We start from the raw sequence: 22348 nt of genomic DNA, 5'->3' as shown, positions 1-22348 counted from the left end.
TTGGCAACAGTGGGAAGGAAAAACTCCCTTTTAAGAGGAAGAAATCTCCGGCAGAACCAGGCTCAGGGAGGGGCGGGGCCATCTGCTGCCACCGGTTGGGGTGAGAGAAGGAAAACAGGATAAAGACATGCTGTGGAAGAGAGACAGAGGTTAATAACAGATATGATTTAATGCAGAGAGGTCTATTAACACATAGTGAGTGACAAAAAAGGGGACTGAAAAGGAAAAACGCAATGCATCATGGGAGTTCCCCGGCAGCCTATGTGTTTTGCAGCATAACTAAGGGAGGATTCAGGGTCACCTGGTCCAGCCCTAACTATATGCTTTAGCAAAAAGGAAAGTTTTAAGCCTAATCTTAAAAGTAGAGATAGTGTCTGTCTCCCGAATCCAAACTGGAAGCTGGTTCCACAGAAGAGGGGCCTGAAAACTGAAGGCTCTCCCTCCCATTCTGCTTTTAAATACTCTAGGAACAACAAGTAGGCCTGCAGAGCGAGAGCGAAGTGCTCTAATAGGGTGATATGGTACTACAAGGTCATTAAGATAGGATGGGGCCTGATTATTTAAGACCTTGTATGTGAGGAGCAGGATTTTGAATTCAATTCCGGATTTAACAGGAAGCCAATACAGGAGAAATATGCTCTCTCTTTCTAGTCCCTATCAGGACTCTTGCTGCAGCATTTTGGATTAGCTGAAGGCTTTTCAGTGAGTTTTTTGGACATCCTGATAATAATGAATTACAGTAGTCCAGCCTGGAAGTAATAAATGCATGAACTAGTTTTTCAGCGTCACTCTGGGACAGGATATTTCTAACTTTAGAGATGTTGCGCAAATGGAGAAAAGCAGTCTTACATATTTGTTTAATATGTGCGTTGAAGGACATGTCCTGGTCAAAAATGACTCCAAGGTTCCTCACAGCGTTACTGGAGGCCAAGGTAATGCCATCCAGAGTAAGAATCTGGTTAGATACCATATTTCTAGGCTTTTCATCCTTCTCTCTGCTCCTGCCTCCACACTCAGCTCCACCAGTATCTTCTTTATTATCTCAGCACAACACTGCAAACAGCCCTGATGTCAATCTGAAATGATCACCAAGCCAAAAAACGCACCACATGACCTGAATTCAAACGGCGGGACAACTGCCACACCTTCTCACATCAATTTCCACGCTAAATTATCCTCCACTAGTCACGGTCCCCTATTGAGAAAACATAAGTTATGACACGCTTGGTGAGGAAATGTATCAAATTTGAGTCTTGGCAACGACAAAATAGTTGTAAATTATAACTTCACACTATTTAACTCCAGACCTCCTCCTCCGCTTGCTGCTCCACTCTCTGAAGGTCCTCCCTTTTATTTGCCCGCTGCAAAAAATAACCAACAGCTCACTGGAGCTGGAGCTCGGATCTCGAGTGTATTTATCAAACTAAATGAGTAAAGAAATGACCGAGACAGAGTGATTTAAAGAAAATGAAACAATAAATAATAAAACGTGATGCCTTTCAGAGCAGCTCTCGGATGACTTGTGCGGAAGGACTTTCTTTACAGCGTGTCTCTGCCCTTTTCTGCATCATTTGCCTCTCCACGCTGCGCCGCCACTCCTCTCTTTCACTCTGTACAGTTTTCCAGGAGGACCAGTTCCTGTCAGACTCCTTTCACACACACACGCACACACGCACACACACCTCAGCGCGGACATCTGCAGCACCGACCGATAGTCATGGCTTTACCGGACACTGCCCCTCTGCTCGTGGGACTACTGCTCCTCTTTCATGCTTTTGGAGGTGAGGAACCAAGGCATAGTTATCACAGCTGTATGGGATATTTGTCGTACATGCAAATGTGTTTTTTTTTTTCATGTAAGACAGAAAGGAATTCAACTAAGATGTTTGTCAGTAAAGCACCAGCTGTTAAACTGCAATTTGTGTTCTGTGGAAATCCATCAGAGAAACCTTCCAAAGAGATTTTAGGAAGCTGAAAAAGTTGCAGCGCAGAAACTTTACTTTCTTGCAGGGCTCCTCATATCGCCTTTTCTTCCAGCTGCAGAGATGTGACGCTGCACAGCCTCCTTCTTTTTGCTTACATTACATTTGGCTAAAAGTAACAAGTCCTTCACACACTTGAGTTGTTGTAACCTGGTTGAAAAGTTTCACATCCCTCATCTTTTGAAAGTCCATACAGAAAATGCATTTTAGCACAGCTGCACGGCTATAATGGTGCAATATGTAGGTGAACTGATTTTCCTGTTAATATATGTTTAAATTCATGTGTATACATGTATGTATGTATGTGGGTGAATGGTGAGCACAAACACTGACTTTGTGCTCTTGCTGTGAATGAACATGACACTCTTGTCACACCTATACAGTGAATAAAAATCTATTCTTATAATGAGAGATCATGATTTATATCATGCATGAAGCTGTGGTTAGTATGAAATGCTGCTTGCTTCATGTATTTTTAGAGGTGCAGTTGCAGTGAGGTGGCTCTCTGTCTGCTTTCTGTCAGCTCTTGTCTGTTCCCAGCAGTGATCGAGCGGCCCAGTGCCTCCCTGGCAGTGGTGAATGGCTCGGCTGTTTCTCACACAGAAACAAGAAGTCAAATATATCCCTAGTATGAGATACAGCTCTCACCACACTGGTTTATAATTTGACATTTGCATGTCAAAGGGATTGCGTACTTATTGTCAATCGGATTTATTTTGGATCAGTTGTGTGAGAGAACTGTAAAAAGTTGTGAGACCCACAGGGAGGTGCTGATGAATGCTATTTTTAGAGAGCATGAAAGTGTACATTTGTATGTGGTGTCTCTGGAAGTGAGAAAGGGCAGCTATCTGGGCTTTCCACAGTATGGTTTAGGTTTTAGAGACCTTTCTGATATTCCTGTGTTTTTTACTTGTTTGTTTGTACAAGAAAGCTCTAAGTGTGCTTTCCCCTGAACCCTTCCTCTCTGCAAGCCTCTCACTTCCCTCCTTTAGGAATGTGTTGCTCTCTCGTCTACCCCTTTTCACCTTTCCTTGAACACCGTTTACCTAATGACCTGCAGGTGTAATGTGTAGGTACCTCATCATTGTATTGTGCTGACCTCCTGTTTGACTCCACACCCATTGTTTGTGATCGCTTCAAGCTCTCTGCCCTTACAAAGTCTGTTTCCTGGACTTGCACCTCTCTGACTTTACAAACCTCCAGGAGCCATGCCTGTGCTGGCAGCTCCAATACAATTAAATTGTGCTGATATCTGTTGACAGTAACATGGATGGTGAAAAATAACTGTTGATTCCTGACTATTAATCACAATCATGGATTTATTTTATACAATACCGTAAAATATTGAAAAAAAAAGCAGACCATAGATATCTTTTTGACCAAGCATTAATAAACTAGCCGTGTAGGCCATATTTTATTTACTTATGTACGTACTGCACGAGAGATGCACAATATGCTTTTGGCCACACCTCTTAATCTTTGATTTCAGGTGTTTTCCCATTATCACAGGTCTATAAAATCAAGAGCCTAACTATGCAGTCTGCTGTTACAAATGTTTCTGCAAGAATGGGTCGTTCTGAGGAGCTCACTGAATTCAACTGTTGTGCTGTAATAGGATGCCACTGTCAAGTCCATTTGTGAAATTCTTTTCCTTCTAGATAATCCACAATCAACTGTAAGTGATATTAATGCAAAGTGGAAATGTTTAGGAACGACAGCAATTCAGCCATGAAGTGGCGGACTATGCAAAGTTGCAAAGCAGAGTCGCTGAAGGTTGGGGCGAGTCATGTGTAAGAGTTGTGAATGCTAGCATAACATCAGCACAAAAGTGTGTGCTGGGAGCTTCATGGCATCGACTTCCATGGCCGAGCAGCTCCTGCAGGTGTAATGTGTAGGTCACCCAGTACTTTTGTTCATATAGTGTATAATATGATCAAATTGTTTACTTAACACTGACACACACATAATACTGACTAGCTAACTGACTGAAATAATGGTAAAGAACTGGATCATATGAAGTCAGAAAGAGCTGATTCACTGTAAGAAGATACTGTAGAAATGTTGTAAATCTAGCTTTCAAAAAATAAGAATTAACACTACAAGTAGCCAAGGAAATAAAGACTTTTTTATGGTAATTTCACAATAACAACATGAAATGGCTTACTTTAGCATGTTGCACAGCTAATGTGGCTAATCGCTAGTCAACTGCTTGCGCACATGCCGGAGCTGCATCAGAATTTTGAAACTGAGAGATTTTCAGAAACTGTGGAAGCTTTTAAGACAGATTTGAAAGTAGTAAACAAGAACTAGCTGTGAGTTTTGTTTTCTGTTTTTTTCTTCTGTTTATCTGCTTATCTTTTAGCCTCTAGAGGTACAAATATCACTACAATATGTAAACAATTTTCTAATTAAGTTATTCGCATATTCATATTTTCTGTTGAACAATGATGAAATATTAAGTGTAAATATTTTAAAAACTGTGCAGGTGTAAATTGCATTTCAGGGAACTGAAAACTGAGCTTTTGAAAAAACTCCTTCCAGGGTAAAGATTTTTAGAAACTCAGTTTCTGCATGTGGAGAGAAGAGCAAAGACATGATCTTGCAACTTAAAAGATGTGCGCCTTTATCTTCTTTTTTAATGTCAGACTGTGATATTTCTAGGGTTCTGATTGGCTGACATTTTTGAATGATTAGGGTTAACAACTCATATTGCCACCGGTTGCACTAACATGCTCTTAATCAAGCTTGATATCACTTTTTCATGTGAATCTTTTTCAAAACAGAGATTTTTTTTATTGATTTGTTTTTTTAAAGAAAGAAAGTGGAAAATCCCTGTTTTACACGAGGACGCAGTCGTGAGAGTCGATCTGTGTTTCAGTGTTAAATCTACACCTTTTGGAAGTAACTGGAAACGCTCTGAAATCTATGCCATAGCTTGCTTTGCACCGCCTTAGAAATGTGTGAAGTTATCAGTCAGGCAACAGATTTAAATAGTCTACACAGATTCAACAAAGAAGTCTAAACTAAACTTGAATCATAGAGGACCTACTTTAGAGGTTATAATCTGATGCATTTGAGTTGCTGAGTACACAGTAATGTCTTGTTTGAATGAATATGCTTATGGAGATGAATGAGTGCCTGTCCTAAAACTCCATCCAATAACATCAGAGAAAAGTTGCAGTTGTTGCTGGATTTTATCTTTGACTCTTGATAAGGAGAGAGTTCGTTTCCTGTGAAATCACCTAATCAAGCCAGTTCATGCAGCAGGAAGACCTCTCTCATTTAAAGGTCATCCTTTTCTGCTGCAGCTGAGACGCTGTGCCTCAGTTTCATGCGCTCAAAACAACTTCTGCTTTTCAGTAGAAGAGAGCCGGTCATGTACAATAAACACCCTTGTTGTGACTTGACCGCAGCATAGAAAATTGAGGCCCAGTAATCTGGCAGAGCATCAGCAGAGTGGAGCACATTGGAAATGGAAGTCTGTAAATTCAGCCTTCTCTGCGAGGACCGTGATTGCTTCATTTCTGTGCATATGGCCAGTTTGTGCAGAGGGACAGGCATTGTATTGTGACATATGGTGCAGTTCGGAGGACCTGGATAGTTTTCTGTTCCTTGCTCCCACTGAGCATTGAATGACTCGTGTTTAATGTCTGAATTTCCTCAGCCATTATTAGTAATTTATAGTAATTTAGTTCTGACATACTATATTGGCAATATATAACACCCCAGATAATTTCAAGCACACCAGTGTCGCATATAATCTTGAAATTTATTTTGGCATATATATTACGACTGATGGAAGAATCACTATGGCCAAAAATCAGGGTTGTTGCCTGGAGAAAGTTTGTCATAAGCACATGCTGTCTTATTTCGAGTGTTGAGCTGCACTATTCCTATGCAACAGGCTTATCAGGACACCCCAGAGCAAAGGAGCCATGCACTGCTGGTGCTTGATATGGGCGGTGAGAGTGCAATATTAAACAACATTAAACAACATTAATCCTGCTGAGCTTATGGCTGTTAGCAAGAGTGAAAAACAATCTAGATCCTGAAAAAGAAATCATGCAAACAGTATCTTTAAAATGAATATTAGTTTTCAGAGTATTAATGCACAGGGAGATTTTATAGTTAGACATTATATATAATATCCGCTGGAATATTCTGCTGAGGATTACTTCCTGTTAAACGGGAGTTTTTCCTTCCTACTGTCGCCAAAGTGCTCCCTCATAGGGGGTCGTGTCATTGTTGGGGTTTTAGTTTAGAAGTCTAAACTAAACTTGAATCATAGAGGACCTACTTTAGAGGTTATAATCTGATGCATTTGAGTTGCTGAGTACACAGTAATGTCTTGTTTGAATGAATATGCTTATGGAGATGAATGAGTGCCTGTCCTAAAACTCCATCCAATAACATCAGAGAAAAGTTGCAGTTGTTGCTGGATTTTATCTTTGACTCTTGATAAGGAGAGAGTTCGTTTCCTGTGAAATCACCTAATCAAGCCAGTTCATGCAGCAGGAAGACCTCTCTCATTTAAAGGTCATCCTTTTCTGCTGCAGCTGAGACGCTGTGCCTCAGTTTCATGCGCTCAAAACAACTTCTGCTTTTCAGTAGAAGAGAGCCGGTCATGTACAATAAACACCCTTGTTGTGACTTGACCGCAGCATAGAAAATTGAGGCCCAGTAATCTGGCAGAGCATCAGCAGAGTGGAGCACATTGGAAATGGAAGTCTGTAAATTCAGCCTTCTCTGCGAGGACCGTGATTGCTTCATTTCTGTGCATATGGCCAGTTTGTGCAGAGGGACAGGCATTGTATTGTGACATATGGTGCAGTTCGGAGGACCTGGATAGTTTTCTGTTCCTTGCTCCCACTGAGCATTGAATGACTCGTGTTTAATGTCTGAATTTCCTCAGCCATTATTAGTAATTTATAGTAATTTAGTTCTGACATACTATATTGGCAATATATAACACCCCAGATAATTTCAAGCACACCAGTGTCGCATATAATCTTGAAATTTATTTTGGCATATATATTACGACTGATGGAAGAATCACTATGGCCAAAAATCAGGGTTGTTGCCTGGAGAAAGTTTGTCATAAGCACATGCTGTCTTATTTCGAGTGTTGAGCTGCACTATTCCTATGCAACAGGCTTATCAGGACACCCCAGAGCAAAGGAGCCATGCACTGCTGGTGCTTGATATGGGCGGTGAGAGTGCAATATTAAACAACATTAAACAACATTAATCCTGCTGAGCTTATGGCTGTTAGCAAGAGTGAAAAACAATCTAGATCCTGAAAAAGAAATCATGCAAACAGTATCTTTAAAATGAATATTAGTTTTCAGAGTATTAATGCACAGGGAGATTTTATAGTTAGACATTATATATAATATCCGCTGGAATATTCTGCTGAGGATTACTTCCTGTTAAACGGGAGTTTTTCCTTCCTACTGTCGCCAAAGTGCTCCCTCATAGGGGGTCGTGTCATTGTTGGGGTTTTCTAGGTTTTGTTTGTATCATTTTAAGGGTCTTTACCTTATAATATAATGCGCCTTGAGACAACTGTCATTTGGTGCTATATAAATAAAATAAAATTGAATTGCTTCAAAGACCAGAACATGCAATGCTCAGAGAAATTGCAACAAACCCCCAAGAGCTACATTTTAGACTCTAAAGGCCTCAGTTAGCATGCCAAATGATCAAATGAAGTTCATGACAGTACAGTTAGAAAAAGGCTGAACAAGTATGGCTTGTTTGGAAGAGTTGCTAGAAGACCGTCTCTTCTCTCTAATAAGAAGATGACAGGATGGCTGAAAAGTTGCATCTGAACGAACCACAAGACTTCTGGAACAATGCAGTTTGGACACACAAGGCCAAAGTTTGATCATGATGCACAGCGCCATGTTTTGTAAATACTAGACACGGCATATCAGCTCAAACAACTCATACCAACTGTCAAGCACAGTGGTGGAGGGGTGATGGTTTGGAATTGTTTAGCAGCCAAAGGACCTGGCAACCTTACAGTCATTGAGTGGATTATAAATCCCTCTGTATACTACAGTCTTCTAGAGTCAAATATAAGACCATCTGTCCATCAGAGTCCAAAGTTTGGCTGACATTGGTTCATGCAACAGAACAAAGATCTACAACATTCTGGCTGAAAAAGAAAAGACTGAAGGTGCTGCGATGGCCAAATGCTGTGATGGGAGCTGTGCATAAAAGAAAGCCCCCAAAACCTCAATGAACTAAAGAAGAATGATTAAAAATTCTTCCACAACGATGTTAGAGTCCGATAAACCTAATGTTGTTGAATCATGGCGTGTATTCATCTTTACTGTTCTTTAGCTGAACCCTTGAGTTATTTTTATGCAAAGTTCAAGAAACAAAAAGCATCCACCTTTGATTCTTCTGTGATATTTGTTGGGGTGTAAGCAGTAGCTGATAAACATGACTGTCTATCTCACACCTTTAGGACTTTTTCTTAATGCTTCACTGCATTTTACCACGACGGTGGGTTTTTTGGTTCCTGTTTTTTTTTACTTTCGTTTGAAACGCAGAAGTAAAAATATATAGAAATCTTGCGCTACCTTGTAGAGTAACTCAGACAGCAGTTTCCATTTGTGGCCACAGCTGTTGAGCAAAAACTTGTAATACTTTGGCTTTCAGGCAGTGTTAGTAGTAACATGTAGTGCTTGGTGTAAGAGTCAGAAATGTTTTGTTTTCAAGTGTTTCTACGGATCCTGTGTTGATCCGGTGCAGTATTTCCCCGCTGAGCAATATAATGGGTTGAAGCTGTGCACTTGGGAACCTGAATTGTTGAAGCAAAAGGTTTCCTTTTACTGTTTGATCTTCCTATTGATGGGAATAACATCCATTATCACCATTACCTGGGTCAATATAGCAAACCAGCGATGGTGAGGGTGGGGGCCTGTTACTGGTGGAGAAAGCTCCCAGGACTTTGTGCTGTTGTCATCGGGACCATTTTGTGTGTGCTCCTGAGTAGCAGCAAATGATTGTTTGTATAATGTAGCTCCAGCAAAGAAACGTTCTGCAATCCAGCCTTGTTGAATGATATCTTAATATCAACAGTTTTTGTTTCCAGAGCGAGCGGTTTAACTTGTGTTTACTGTGAGAAGCGAAGGGAAGGAAGCAGATATTCGGCTTTGTTCAGGCTCGGCGTATCAGAACAGGATACAATACAACTTTCTGTCAACATTTTCCCTCAAACAAGAATGCTTTTTTTTTCCCTTTTGGAAAATAAGTCTGTAATTAAAGTGATTTCACAACTTCTACTGGTGGATTAATGTTAGAAAGCTCAAACGTGCACATTTTCAAAGATTCTTGCAACTTTTTATGTTTTATTTTTATCACATCTTGGGTTTATAAGAAACACACCTTCAGCTATGCCACGTAGAAGGCCTCATAACTCAGCATTGGCCTCATCTGCAGATGTGCAATGAAGCATTTCATGGGATAGTGATGATGTACCCTGATGTATAGCTCTATATTTGGCTGCGGGGCAAATCCATTCATATCAGGCAGTTTAAAGATCACCTCAGTTAGAACAGCGTTTGAGGAGTCAGCTCTCCTCCAACTATAACCACCTACTGCTGCTCTTATGGGCTTTGAAGTCCAGATCAGACGGACAGCTGCACACACCTGGTCCTGACAACACACTCCTGACTTGGAGACACATATAAACACACATACACAGAGCCTGCGTGCCTTCTCAGGTTAGCTCACTGCTACCACTTAATGACCTGTTGTCATCGTGTCTTATTTTTGTTAAAGCAGGGTTACTATTTCACACGGGTAACACTGAGTCACTGTGCAGCCTGGCTGTCTAAACTCACACCCATGCTGTTTTTAAGCTTTGCAGTTCTTGTTCACTACCTCTATCTAGCTCAGGCCTTAATTACTTTAGTGTTATAAACATAAAACTGTCCCTGGGGCAGACTGAAGACATCCTGAAGTGAGCAAACCACTTTTCATTAAGCGGTGAGAAAAGATTAGCTGTTTGTCCTTAAAGGGTTTGTGCTGATACCTCTACTGACCATATTGGTATTAAAAAGTAACCCGGTAGTTTCCAATTCTTTCAACATGCATAAAAGATGGTTAACTGATGTATTCGCTATATGATACGTGCAAAAATATGACATGTGGGCAAAAAGTGGGTGGAAAAAATGTGGATAATTTAACTTGATAAGCTGTGACACGTAACACTCGTTTACCACAGGAAATAAACAAGAAGCTGCGTTTCCTTCATAAACTGCATTCTTTTTTTTTCACAGAAACGATATCTTACTTTGTAAAATAGGCCTGTTTTATTCACACATGCTTGCAGCAGTCACAACAGATTAATACATTTGTAATAAAACAAATGTTTTTCTGGAAAAAATCATTTTAGGCTTTGGTAGAATTGCTCATATTTTTGTGACTTCATGTGAAAACGGTATGAATAAGTCAGCGCTGGAAGGTGTTTGAGCTGTGAGACAGCCAGAAACCAAGACAAAACAGAACACACTTTTCAAGAAACCAATATTTGTAGCCTAAACATAAAAACTTTGTAAGTTTGTGTGACTCTTGGGAAGCATGGGAACTGTAAACTCCTCTGATATGATTGATCTCTTTCATTTCTTTAAGTGACCTCTGACCTTTTTTATTGCAGTACGAGGGATTGGGTGGCAGCACTTGAAAAGCCTCGGGATGAAGGGTCGTCTTACATCTTTGAGCTTCAGTTTTTTTTGTTTTTTTATTCGCATTCAACTCTGTTGGGAATTAATCTGACCTGTTACACTTGTTACACTTGAGCACTAGAGAGCAGTTTATATTGAGGTACTTTTATATAGCATGCCAACTATACGTTAATAAGTCATTTATTAACTACTGTTCCTCTTTCTTTCTGTTTTTGAAGCTTCGAACTCTTTACATAATTATGAAATGGCAGAGTGGGGTTTTTCTTGTTTCTTGTTTTTTTTTATCCTTGTTCCACAGAGCAGAGACACGATTGTAATCTCAGACACGATTACAATCCCTGTGGAATTATTTCATAGCAAATCAAAGCTTGAAATAAACCCAAAATGTTGTGTGGGGATTTTTAGTGATAAATCTTTTTATCGTGAAATCTCTTAGCCAAAAACATCAACGCTTTTAGATCACTGAAGCTTCTGTAGTTATTGAAAGGTGGGGCAAGAAACCAGTGTGCAGCAGTTAAATTGAGATTTGTTTTCAGATTTCATTGAATACTGTTCAACTTCTTATTTAGACTGTCTCAACCAGCAGTGCAAACAGTACATTCAAAGTCAACAGTTAATCCTGGAAACACTGTGCTTTCCTTCCCTGCGAGTATGCCATGTGGATTGTTGGTATGTCTCTTTGGCTGACTTTGATGCACAAATGCATCCAATAATAATTGCGGTTTGCCATAGCCTCTGGATGTTAACTGGAAGTATCAGCTGTTTGTCTGAGAATAGACGTGGAGAAGAGAAAAGGTCTTAATTGTTGTATTAGTTGTTCTATCACTCTTCATTAATTATAAGCTCACAGAGAAGGCTTATTAATAGTGTCTGTACGTCAGAAGCATGGAAGCAGCATTATCAGTAAACACATTAGGAGCATTTTGCCAATGAATTTATTTGTTATAGAAATACATTCACAGAACCCTGTTTTAATTTGACATATCCTAAATACCCCCCAAAAACACCAGGGCACATAAACATATATCCATTTATATTTTTCACTGTGCTTTTTCTATATACACTCTTTCTCAGGTAGAGTAGCTCAGCTGTTTTTTAACACAAACATCTAATCAGCCGATCACGTGGCAGCAACTGAGTGCATTTGGGGATATTGACATTGTAGAGACAATCTGCTGAAGTTCAAAGCGAGCATGAGAATGGGGAAGAAAAGTGATTTAAGTGATTTTGGCTAATTTAGATGTGTCATGGTTGGTGCCAGACGGGCTGGTCTGAGTACGTCTGATCTAGTAATGGTTGTGTGGGATTTTCCCACTCAACCATCTCTAGGGTTTACAGAGAATGGTCTGAAAAAGGGAAATATCCAGTGAGAGGCACTTCTCTGGGTGAAAATGCCCTGCTGATGTCAGAGGTCAGATCGCTTCGAGCTGATAAGATGCTTCCAGCAGGATAACACACCATGTCGCAAAGTTCAGATCATCTCAAACCGGTTTCTTGAACATGAGAGTGAATTCACTGTAGTCAAACAGACCTCTGGGATGTGGTGAAACGGGAGATTCACAGCCAACAAATCTGCAGCAGCTGTGTGACGCTATCATGTCATCACGGACCAAAATGTTTTCAGCACCTTTGCTGAAATCACCTGCAGTTCTGAATAAAGTGGCCAGCTTGTACAAATTGCATATGTGAGCTCTCAGTATTGACCAATCCTGCAAAACCTCTCTTACTTTTGTAAATTCAGACTTTTTGTGACAATCTAAAGATCTGGGTTATGAAATTACTAATGTCAAAAACTTTTTTGAGACTATTTAAGAATAAATAGATCAATTTCTACTGACAGCTTATTACTTCCAGACTAAAATTCTGGTATGTTTGAATGATTTTTGTCAGTCACACCGACTCTGATGGCAAACTGATGGTTTTAAGTGATCTTCGGGCCTTAAGTAATGATTAACATTCTCGAGCATTGCAGAAACTTCACCTAAATGTTGAAACGAACACTTTCACAACGTCAGAGAGAATGTGGGATGTGTGATCCGGTGACCATATTGTGAAAGAATTTCTCTCCAGAATTTCTTCATAACGCTGGTGACATTGCAAAACTCACACTTTGCTCATTTTGTAAGGAAATGATTTTTATATCATGGTACGCCGCAAAAACCTTTCTACTAATGTGACAACCATGAATCATCCTATTGTAATGAGTGCACAATCTCTTCTCTACTTTGACATTCTTGCATTTGTGTATGCACCCCCCGTTTCTGCTGTGGGTAACCCAAAACCCGAGAATATGTCTGGGCTACATCCTGGAAACAGCTGGACAAAAATCATATTGCATGCATGTAGGTTGAACGTATGCATGCTCCTGTCCCTGGATCTGCTTTCTTAGAGGAGGATGAGTTGAGCTGATGCTTTGGCCTCGGGATAAAAATTATGGTGAGACTTTATGAGCCAAATTATATGAGCTGTACTTTATATAAAAATACAGCATGGCTCTCTGCAGAGTTCGAGAAACTGCACAGTCACTAATTCAAGCACAAGCATGAATAATCACATGGGTGAATGCCAGTTTAATGTGATGGTGGGAACAATGTTTGGTGCAGAGGAGTCTTTGCTATTAAATGTCTCTTTATGGGTCATAAAGAGTTTTTGTGTACATGTGTAAAGAGAAATACTAATACTATTTTCGTTACTTTAATTTGAACGATTATCATTTATACTTAATGCAGACCAGAAATCCAGAATCTCCAATTATTGGAATATTTCCTAAGGTCACTCAAAAAGGATTTACAGTACAGAGATGTCCAAGTGTGTTCACTCACACAGTCCATACTTTGTTGTGGCTTCTTTATGACAAATCACTGCATCATTGGCTTCCTTTGGCCTGCCTCTAATTTTTGAGATGGGTGTTTCTCATCTTTGTCTTGATAGGTCAGGTGGGCTGTTTAGCCAATCAAACACGCTAATAACGAGATCAGCAAACCTGCCCACATTGGCAATGTGGGCAGGTGCTAAGTGCTGCTGGAAAGGAAAATTGGTTCGTCCACAGATGGAAACATGATTTTGGACTTGATAGAGCACTACGGACCCACCAGCCACCAACACCATCAGGAGGACATGGCAAATCCTCACTGACTGCAGAAACACCTTCGATTCTGCACTTCTATACTCTTCCTCCAGACTCTAGGACCTTAATTTCCTAATGAAATGCAAATTTTATATGTCATTTCTTTTAAAGTTCTCCAATGGACTTTAATTAAAAATCTGCAAAAATTCCCGTAGGTGCTTGTGCACTATGTTCTGCTAAAAATTTCCCTTCCAGTCAAATTTTGGTTAATTTGCGTTGATACAGCACTCTGCAAACAGCCAGCCTTTGCAGCGCTGACCTTCTGTGGCTTACACTCCTTGTGGAAGGCAGACTTCCAGACCTATGCTGAACAAGAGAGACACTAAAGGTTTAAGGGACATTTTTGAGACACGATCTCAATAACTACCACGAAATAAAAAACTCAAGAATTCTCTCTTTACAGAGTATAGTACCACATTTATATCTCAAAAATCTTATCAAAGAAAAGAACTTTTACTAAGAGTATCCACACAGCTGCAGGCTATCAGGCTGCGAATATGTGACCCTGAAAAACATCAATGAGACATTAAAGCAGGAGAATAGTAAAACCGGTACCTGCAGAAATGCTGTCAGAGGAGTTTGAGATGGAAACAAGGTGAGTCTATGAGGACGGCCTTTGATTTTCCATTGTTCAAGAGTGAACTGTGGTTTGCAGACTCCACTGCGGGCACACCTGCAAAGCTGTTGGAAAACTCTGTGCGACTGATGTAATCTGGCATAATGCACAGTCTAACGTGTTCTTGAAAGCAGTTCATGACACCCAGGAGAGAGGGGTGGAAAAAAGTGTGCATGTGTTTTAAATTTGAGATCTAAAGTTCAGTTTGAAACCACAGCAGAGATGGAGGCTTCAAACAGCATCAATTTCAATCATATATTGGAGGAATTGTTATGTAATTGGTGAGAATAAAGGTGAGGGAGTAGTAGCAGTGGCTGCAGAGGAATGTGGAATCGTCTCCGTCAAAGGCTGATGCACTGCTGGGGAAACTGTCTCTGTTCCACCCCGAAGCTGATTTAGTGCTCCGCCGTCTCTTGTTGCAGCTCTGAGGTCAAACACACACACAGTCTCTCTGTGTCTCTGTGCTAAGTGTTGTCGATGTGTGGGTCATATGTTGGGCTATTGAAAAGGGAAAAACTACAATTCTTTTTTAAATCTTGATTTTTTTTCTCATGTAGCTCTCATTGGGTGCTGTTACCAAAGGAGTGTGTGCGTGGAGCGTGAGACAGGTGAGACAGGATGATTGGCCTGTGGTGGACAGACTAGTGTGGCCTTCAACTTGGAATTTATTTGGTGAATATCTGGTGGATGAAAGAGAATAAGAGCAGCTTAAACTTAAGGTTTGAAGAGCTCAAATCTCTGGGACAATCTGCACGGAGGAATAAAAACACTGTCCAAGATGTCTCACATTCAGAGACCACAACCAAAGCCAGAAATGCTGTGTGGAACAATAAGAACTAACCGAGCGCGCCCTGACATATAACATGTTGGTTTGTGATTTAATTTGCATGGGTTAAATTAGCCTTTACTTTCTGTGTACCACTGTGCACCTGGTGTCAGTCTGCAATAACACTTAAATCATCTCATTTTCCATGCTTTGTTGTGTTGTTTACAGCACGAACATGATAGCATGTAGAAGCTGCTCACACGCGTGTTGATCCTTGGACCTAATGTGTCCGCCGGGAGCTGTGCTGGCGCAAGTGGAGATGGGAGGCTTGTTGGGAATCTCGGCCTGCTCTCTGTTAGTTCAACACCCTGCTTAATAATGGATGTTGTTTTTGTGCTGATCTAATGCACATTAGGATCCTTTTAACCTAATGCAACCTACGAGCCCTCAGCCCTGACGCCGTGCCGCTGACTCCTCAGAGCAGACTGGTGTGTTTGCTGCGGCTTCACAGTATTTAGTTATGGCAGATAACTGCTGGTTAACGGTTCCACTGTTTGTGTTTCCCCCTCTTCTATTAGGGTATGTTTTAAAACTTCATTAGTTTTAATGTTCTAGCTAATTTATTTTTCCAAACAAAGTTCCTTCTTTTCAGATGAAACTGAAATATTTGCGTGTATCTGGGTCACGCTGCACATTCAAGACACTGAAAGTGGCTGATATGATTCATTCATTTCATTTCAGTCTGCGTTCGAAGTAGAAACAGCTGATGCTCTCAAAAGAGATCATTGTTTTCGCCGCATGGCTTGCTTCATAATTCAGCACAAACACCGCAGCATGTGGGGCATTTAAAACTGACTTTTTTTTATTTGTCCTGTGATAAGTAGGCAAAGCTTTTGGCGACCAAAGCATGTGAGCAAGAGATGTGTGAGCATCAACGCTGGCGTTGTTTTTGTGAGATCCTGAGATGACGTTAGTGTGAATAACGGCATTAACCAAAAATCCACTGCAGCCCTTTAAAGGCTCGTAGTGTCTTGAGCCACCCCTCATTTCTTTATATTTTAGCTTCCAAAGAGCCATTTTTAAAGCAGCCTTGAGCAACCCTTCTCCAGGTTTTCTGGGGATCCTAAAAAGTTAAAAGATAAAAGTTTTACTACTTTCAGTAAAACTCTAAACCTGTTTTAAACTTTGTTGCAATATATATAGAAACGAGGGGTGGCAACGACACTCCCCACTTATGGAGACTACATTGCACGTGTGGACCACAGAAGTATGAATTAAGCGTTAAGTGCAGTGAGAAAAATACACTCCTGTCAGTTTTCAGGCTCTAGGAATGGCAGCTGCTAAAGAATGAGTCTTTGTGATACTCGCACTTTAAGAATGTCGTTTTATCTGCTTTAATGAACACTTAAAAAGACGACATCTGCACACAAAGGATGTAAAAACAAAATGAATCGTTATTTCTGTCCACCTCAGAGTCAGTGGATTGCAAGCTTGAAGTTTGTGTATCAGGGATCTATCTTTAGCCACAATATGCCAGCAGCACACATCTCATACTTCTGAAGCCATGTCATGAGACCGCTCTCTGCCCCCCCTGCCCTTCCCTCCTCTCGGTTTCTGTATCGTTACGATCAGCGTAGCACAAAAATATTGTCCCTGTTGGCCTTTCCCATACTTCCAAACTACGTGTGTTATTTTATTGCTGGTTGCTCGCAGAGCATCTGATTACGGAGACCGTTTTTGCAGTCTTGGGACGTGGGAAAGAGGATGAAGGGGGCGTTTGTACCATTATGGGAGCAGATATAAGGAAATGGCCCTGTGAGATTTATTCCACTACACTCATAGACAGTAACGCAAGTGAGCATCAGTGTGTCAGATTGTGAGAGTAATTACACAGTGTTTTCTTTCTTTTTTTTTAATATTATGAGAGTAGTGGAATTAGACATGGGAAAATGACCTCATCCTACATGAAGTCAAAAGTCACAGAGTGGACACATTTTTAAAAGTCTGTGAGTTTCTGAGTGTGTGGGCATAGCAGAATAGAATAATAAGGAAACTCTGAACACGGGGAAGTACATCTTGTTGAAAAAGTAATTATCAAAGGCCGGGGAAGGGAGTGAACTCTCTTTGGAGCGTAGCTGCGGAGGGAAGACCAAAGAGCTGCGTATCAAAGAGGGGCTGGCCTCAGGTCTTTGAAACCTGCTGCTGAAGGCCTGTCCACAGATCTGTTTATGTTCTGGGACTGCTCAGAAATTTCCAGCACTCTTACACTAATTTAAATGCCCTGATTTTCCTTGGCGTTTATTAAAAAATCAAAAAATGGGAGTAAAGTTTTTCAATGTGACTCGTGTGGGCTTATGAAAGTGTCTGTGGAGCTTCTGGATTGTCAGGATTATGTTACTAGGAGAAATCACGATAGCAAAATGGGACGAATGACAAAGTAAACGCTGGTGATTCGAGTAGGAAAAGAAAACGTTGACTCACTGAACAAACCCACCGGTCATAGCCAGACGGTCTTTATGCTTACCTCACCATTGGCAGAGGCCTGGTTGGTAGATTTAAGGTGGCGTTATTCCAGGTATATGCAGGTGACATGACAGAAAACATGGATAAAGTAATGGTAGAATCCTCCATGAATGCTGTGCTATGTGTCATTTTAGTTTTGTGAGGAAGAGTGAAGCTACCTGTGCTGCCTTCACAATAACAGGGTGGTGATATTTGGGATATTAAAATGCATTTTCACACAAGTCTTCTTCTTTCTTCTTCTTCTCCTTCTCCTCCTCCTCCTCCTCCTCCTCCTCCTCCTTAACTTAACATCAACTTTTCAGCTAATTGTTGAGGGAAGAAAGAGCTCTCTGTCTTTTTTAATTTCCACAGCTCCGTTTAAAACACTTCAAGTGCTGTCAGAGGTGACCTTATAACAGAGCCATTCAAAGGTTTATTAGTGTTCTGTTGTAACAGTTGTGAGTCAGCAGAGCCCTCTCTGAAAGACACAGTCTGAGACCCGAGCCAGGTCTAGCTTCGCCTGATCACTGTAACAGGTGGTCCGCTGAAATGTAATATAGTCAGCCTAGTCCCTCGCTATCTCCCCTGATGTGTGGTCTGCTCTGATTCTCTCCACTGTATTTACATTCTTTGTGTACTCCGTCTCCTCTGCCTTTTTGGAAAACGTTAATTCTGATGGCATGTTGAGTGGATCTGGCCGGCATTTGGCTCCAGAACACCCCGGGGATCTGTGTGTGCTGGAGAAAGTGTCTGGCAGGTCAGCGTGACAAGTTGACCTTGTTTTCTCTGAAGCATTGTGAGAACGTGCAATTTGGTTGCTACAGCTGCCACCGTCCATCTCTTTGTCATTGGACTCAACAATTTAAACATCACCTGATCCCGCGCGGGCCCCAGACAGAGGAGTGCTCTGTTCCTACTCGCAATGCAGTGCAATATGGCTTCCTCTATCATCTATAATACTTTCAGTTCTTTCTTTGATTAAAAGTCTGTGCAACATCAGAAGGTGGCATCCTGGTGAGCTAAGTCTGCACCTAGTGTGCCTCTGACTTTGTTCAAAAACATAAAAACGCCCAGTCTCCTTCTCCACATCTTCTTTTTTTTTTTTTTTATCAGAAGAGCATCTGTCTAGTAAAAGCAGAACCCCCCACCAAAAATAATCTCATAAAGATGCAATAAAAAAATCACAGGTGCCGTTTCTCTGGACCAAAAGAAGACACATTTTTATATAGAATTAAAGATAAATTGAACTATCATAGTTTACAGTCTGCATGCTGTAAATTGCTAAGGTCTAATTAATGCATTTTAAATGCATAAATATTTTAAAAGTACAATAAGTTAATTCTTACTTCCTCTCTCTGTCTTTTTCTATTTTCCAGGCGCACGGCTGTAAATGAAAGCAATACTGTGAAACTGTCCTTTAGATCAGAGGTGGGCATTTAATTTTCCCAATGGGCCACATGAGACACTGGGACTGTTGTGGAGTGCCGCACCAGTAATCTTATAAAGAGATCAAAGTAATACTGAGCAGAATTGATTTCAGCTTATTGCTAAATATGTGGTGTCCAGGCACAGCATCCTGTTTCAGTGGATAGAGCATCAATTCTGCTCAATATTACTTTAATCAATATTAATTCATTTAATTTTTCATATCTCTCGGCTGGCCTGAGAACGCCTTGGTGTTCCCCCGGACAAGCTGGAGGAGGTGGCTGGGGAGAGGGAGGTCTGGGCTTGTCTGCTTAGGCTGTTGCCTGGCAATAAGTGTAAGAACATGTATGATGTGATTAATTTACTGTCTTTATAAGCTTTATATAACTTTATTGGTGCGGTCCTTCATAACAGTCCCAGTATCCCAGGTGATGTTATGTTCTAGGTGTTTATTGCACTTGTTTGTACACTCCGACCTCCTGCGTAGTGTTAGTGTTGGTCAAAATCACTCACGGTGCCCTAAAGATTGAATCAGCGCTCAACATTTTCTTAAACAGCAAAATCAACACCTAACCAGATAACTTGCCATCAGCTGATTCAACTCATCTGTTAATGGTTGATTTTGGTTAATTGATTGATTGAATATTATCTCATGCATAAAATAATACGCCCAGATGTTTTTTCCAAGTTCCAGAAACAAAGGCAGCTTATAAAACCATTCTGCCATTGTCATTACACCAAAACATTTATAACAACTTGGATATTTTTAACTCAATTTAAAAAAAAAGGAGAAGAAAGAAATCAGACTGGTACTCATTTTCTTCTAACACACACAAGCTGTTATCTTCCTGGATAATTTTCACTCTAATGACTTCAAATGCAAGAGAAAAGACGCTTGTTTGCACCTGTGCAAATAAATCTTCCAGCTGTGTTTCAGATCTAGCAAGTTCCTTCTACGTGCGTTCATCCCGCGTGATTAGCTGGCTATTCAGCACTAATGATCTGAAATGTGTGCTTAGTTTGATACTGATGAGCGTCAGCTGGTTGAATCGCTCTTGATATGTTCACACTGAGTCCAGTTTTTAGATGCTGCTTCTGTTTGCTGCTGTCGGCAGGTACTCATGAGAGCTGCTGTGTGCAGCCAACATGGAGCCATCCGCCTGGCCAAAAGTTGCATCAGTGTCTCCTCTGCATGGGAGTCCTGATTAATTACCTAAAGCCTCACTAACTTGTAACAGCTAATGCAAGCCAACAGGGTAAAAAGGAGCATGCATATTCATGAAGGGAAACCAGAACAATCACCCAGGTCTAAGAGGCTTCTGGTATTGACGCGTTAATGGAGAGATCCTTTACAATTGGCTTCGTGAACTGTGGATAATAAAAATATGAAAGATTATCTGCACGAATACAGCATGCACAATTGTTTGCAAGATATGAGAAATGCGTAACAAAATCCAGTGGTGACACATCATGTATATTTATTAATCCATGCTGGAGAAAAGTCAATCTTTCTTTTATTTGAGTGGATTACTCATGGCATTATGGAGAAATGTGCCTGCTGTGCCAGAGATGTGTGTGTGTGTGTGTGTGTGTGTGTGTGTGTGGGGGGGGGGGGGGGGGGGGGGGGTCTTGGTCTTGCGTGGCATATGTGCATTAAAATGCTTCATGTGACAAGGACTTCACTGTGTGTTTGCAAGAGTTACATTCTTTTGCACCATTTCACTGAGACGAGTTGACCAAACTCAGTTGTTCTACAGTGGATTTGTCAATCTGTCGAATATGTCTACAGAGAAAGTCAATGGCATTTATTTATTTAGAGATAAAGAATAAATGTGGATGTATTCCTGTTCACTGAGCCCTGTTATTAGCCGAAAAAAACAGAAGAATCTCAGTTATAGACGCATCAATACTTTATTTTTTACGTAACATAATCTTGAAATGAAATAGTGCTAATAGTGTAAATAGATAAGAACTTTGATCCATTTTAAAACTCTTTCTAACAAGATAAGAAGATATTATTTAGCTTCACTAATTCAACCGTGAGTCCTGTGACATGAGCAGGTGCAGTTTAATCTCCAGCTGCACGCGAGATACTTTAGTTGCGTAGATTATAGCAAGCTATGTTCGAAGAGGGAAAGAGAAAGATGCAGAGGAAGGGGATGGTATCCATAAACAATTAAGGAAACTCGAGGAAGCAATTTTATTTTGAGCTTTTATTTTTAGTCATATCTGCCATTGCAACTAAAGGCAACATCAGAAATTATTTTGTTGCCTCCTTGATCTTAGACAAAGGTACAAGGTCACGCTAACGCAACATTCATTTCTTATTAGTAGAAATATAACTAAAGTCTACTGATCCATTCAATGTAATCAGTGTAATCCATCCATCCTCCATCTTCTTTCCCAAATCGTTTTTGGGGGCTTTTCTTGCCTTTAATCGATGTTTTTAGTGAAGAGGAGACATGAAAGCGAGGAGAAAGAGAGCACGTGGCCTCGGGTCAGAATCAAACCCAGGCTGCTACATTTGGTTTTGCGGCATGCGGGTACATGCTCAGCCACTGAGCTAAAACGTCTTCATTTCTTTGTTTATTTGATAAATAAAAAGATAATCAGTGTTCCTTTTTGGGCCTCTCCAGCGTTCCTCTTGTGTTTATATTAGCCCAGCTGTGACCTTTTAGCTAGCCAACATGCCAACTACATCCGGCAATTTACTTTTCCACTTCAACAGTTACTTTATCAATGTTTAATAATAATAAAAATAATTACAAGCTAAACTAATTTATACAAAGATTAAAAAAAAACATTTGTGGGGAGTTAGTATTTTTAGTTAGCAGAAAATCTTTTCTTGATGTCAAGATGAACCAAAAATGCAGATTATGATCTTCTCATTTAAAGCTGCAATTGTGTGAAATTTTCTCCGCTACATGTCATTAGATTGCAGATTCTGTTTTCATATCCCTCAGGATTCAATGGCATAATCCCAGCTACGGTAGCTGCTATAGGACAAACGTGTTAGTCAACCACGAGGGATCAAAAAAGATCAGATTTAGACTGTACCCCATGACTGCCAAAACCAAATAATGTCAGCACTTAGAAATAAATAAGGAAGTAAAAAACCAATGCGGTAGCTTAATTAAATACTTTGCAGTATTTTATGTTCACCCTCAGGTCACCTCAAAAACACACCGTTCATCAGGAGTGAGTGAACTCCTATTGCTTCAACAACTATTA

The 22348-nt window shown here is 40.5% G+C and overlaps 1 protein-coding gene across 9 annotated transcripts in view; it reads left to right on the top strand.

Moving 5' to 3' along the window:
* The first annotated feature begins 1583 nt into the window (after window positions 1-1583).
* The window catches only part of mcamb (melanoma cell adhesion molecule b), a 45834-nt gene continuing 25069 nt past the window's right edge, over window positions 1584-22348 (top strand). For 4 of the 9 annotated variants that reach the window (XM_082502197.1, XM_082502194.1, XM_082502193.1 and 1 more), the window contains exon 1: window positions 1587-1781. In XM_082502197.1, coding sequence (XP_082358323.1) covers window positions 1718-1781 — 64 coding nt within the window. In that variant the 5' untranslated portion in view covers window positions 1587-1717. Of the gene's footprint in view, window positions 1782-19068; window positions 19121-22348 lie in introns of all 9 variants that reach the window. The other 5 variants (XM_082502190.1, XM_082502189.1, XM_082502192.1 and 2 more) reach the window with 4 other exon arrangements.

This window comes from Aulonocara stuartgranti (genome assembly GCF_965226115.1).
Source record: "Aulonocara stuartgranti genome assembly, chromosome: 14".
Lineage (NCBI taxonomy): Eukaryota > Metazoa > Chordata > Actinopteri > Cichliformes > Cichlidae > Aulonocara > Aulonocara stuartgranti.
The sequence above is the reverse complement of the archived record's forward strand: the minus strand, read 5'-3'. Positions and strand labels throughout refer to the sequence as shown.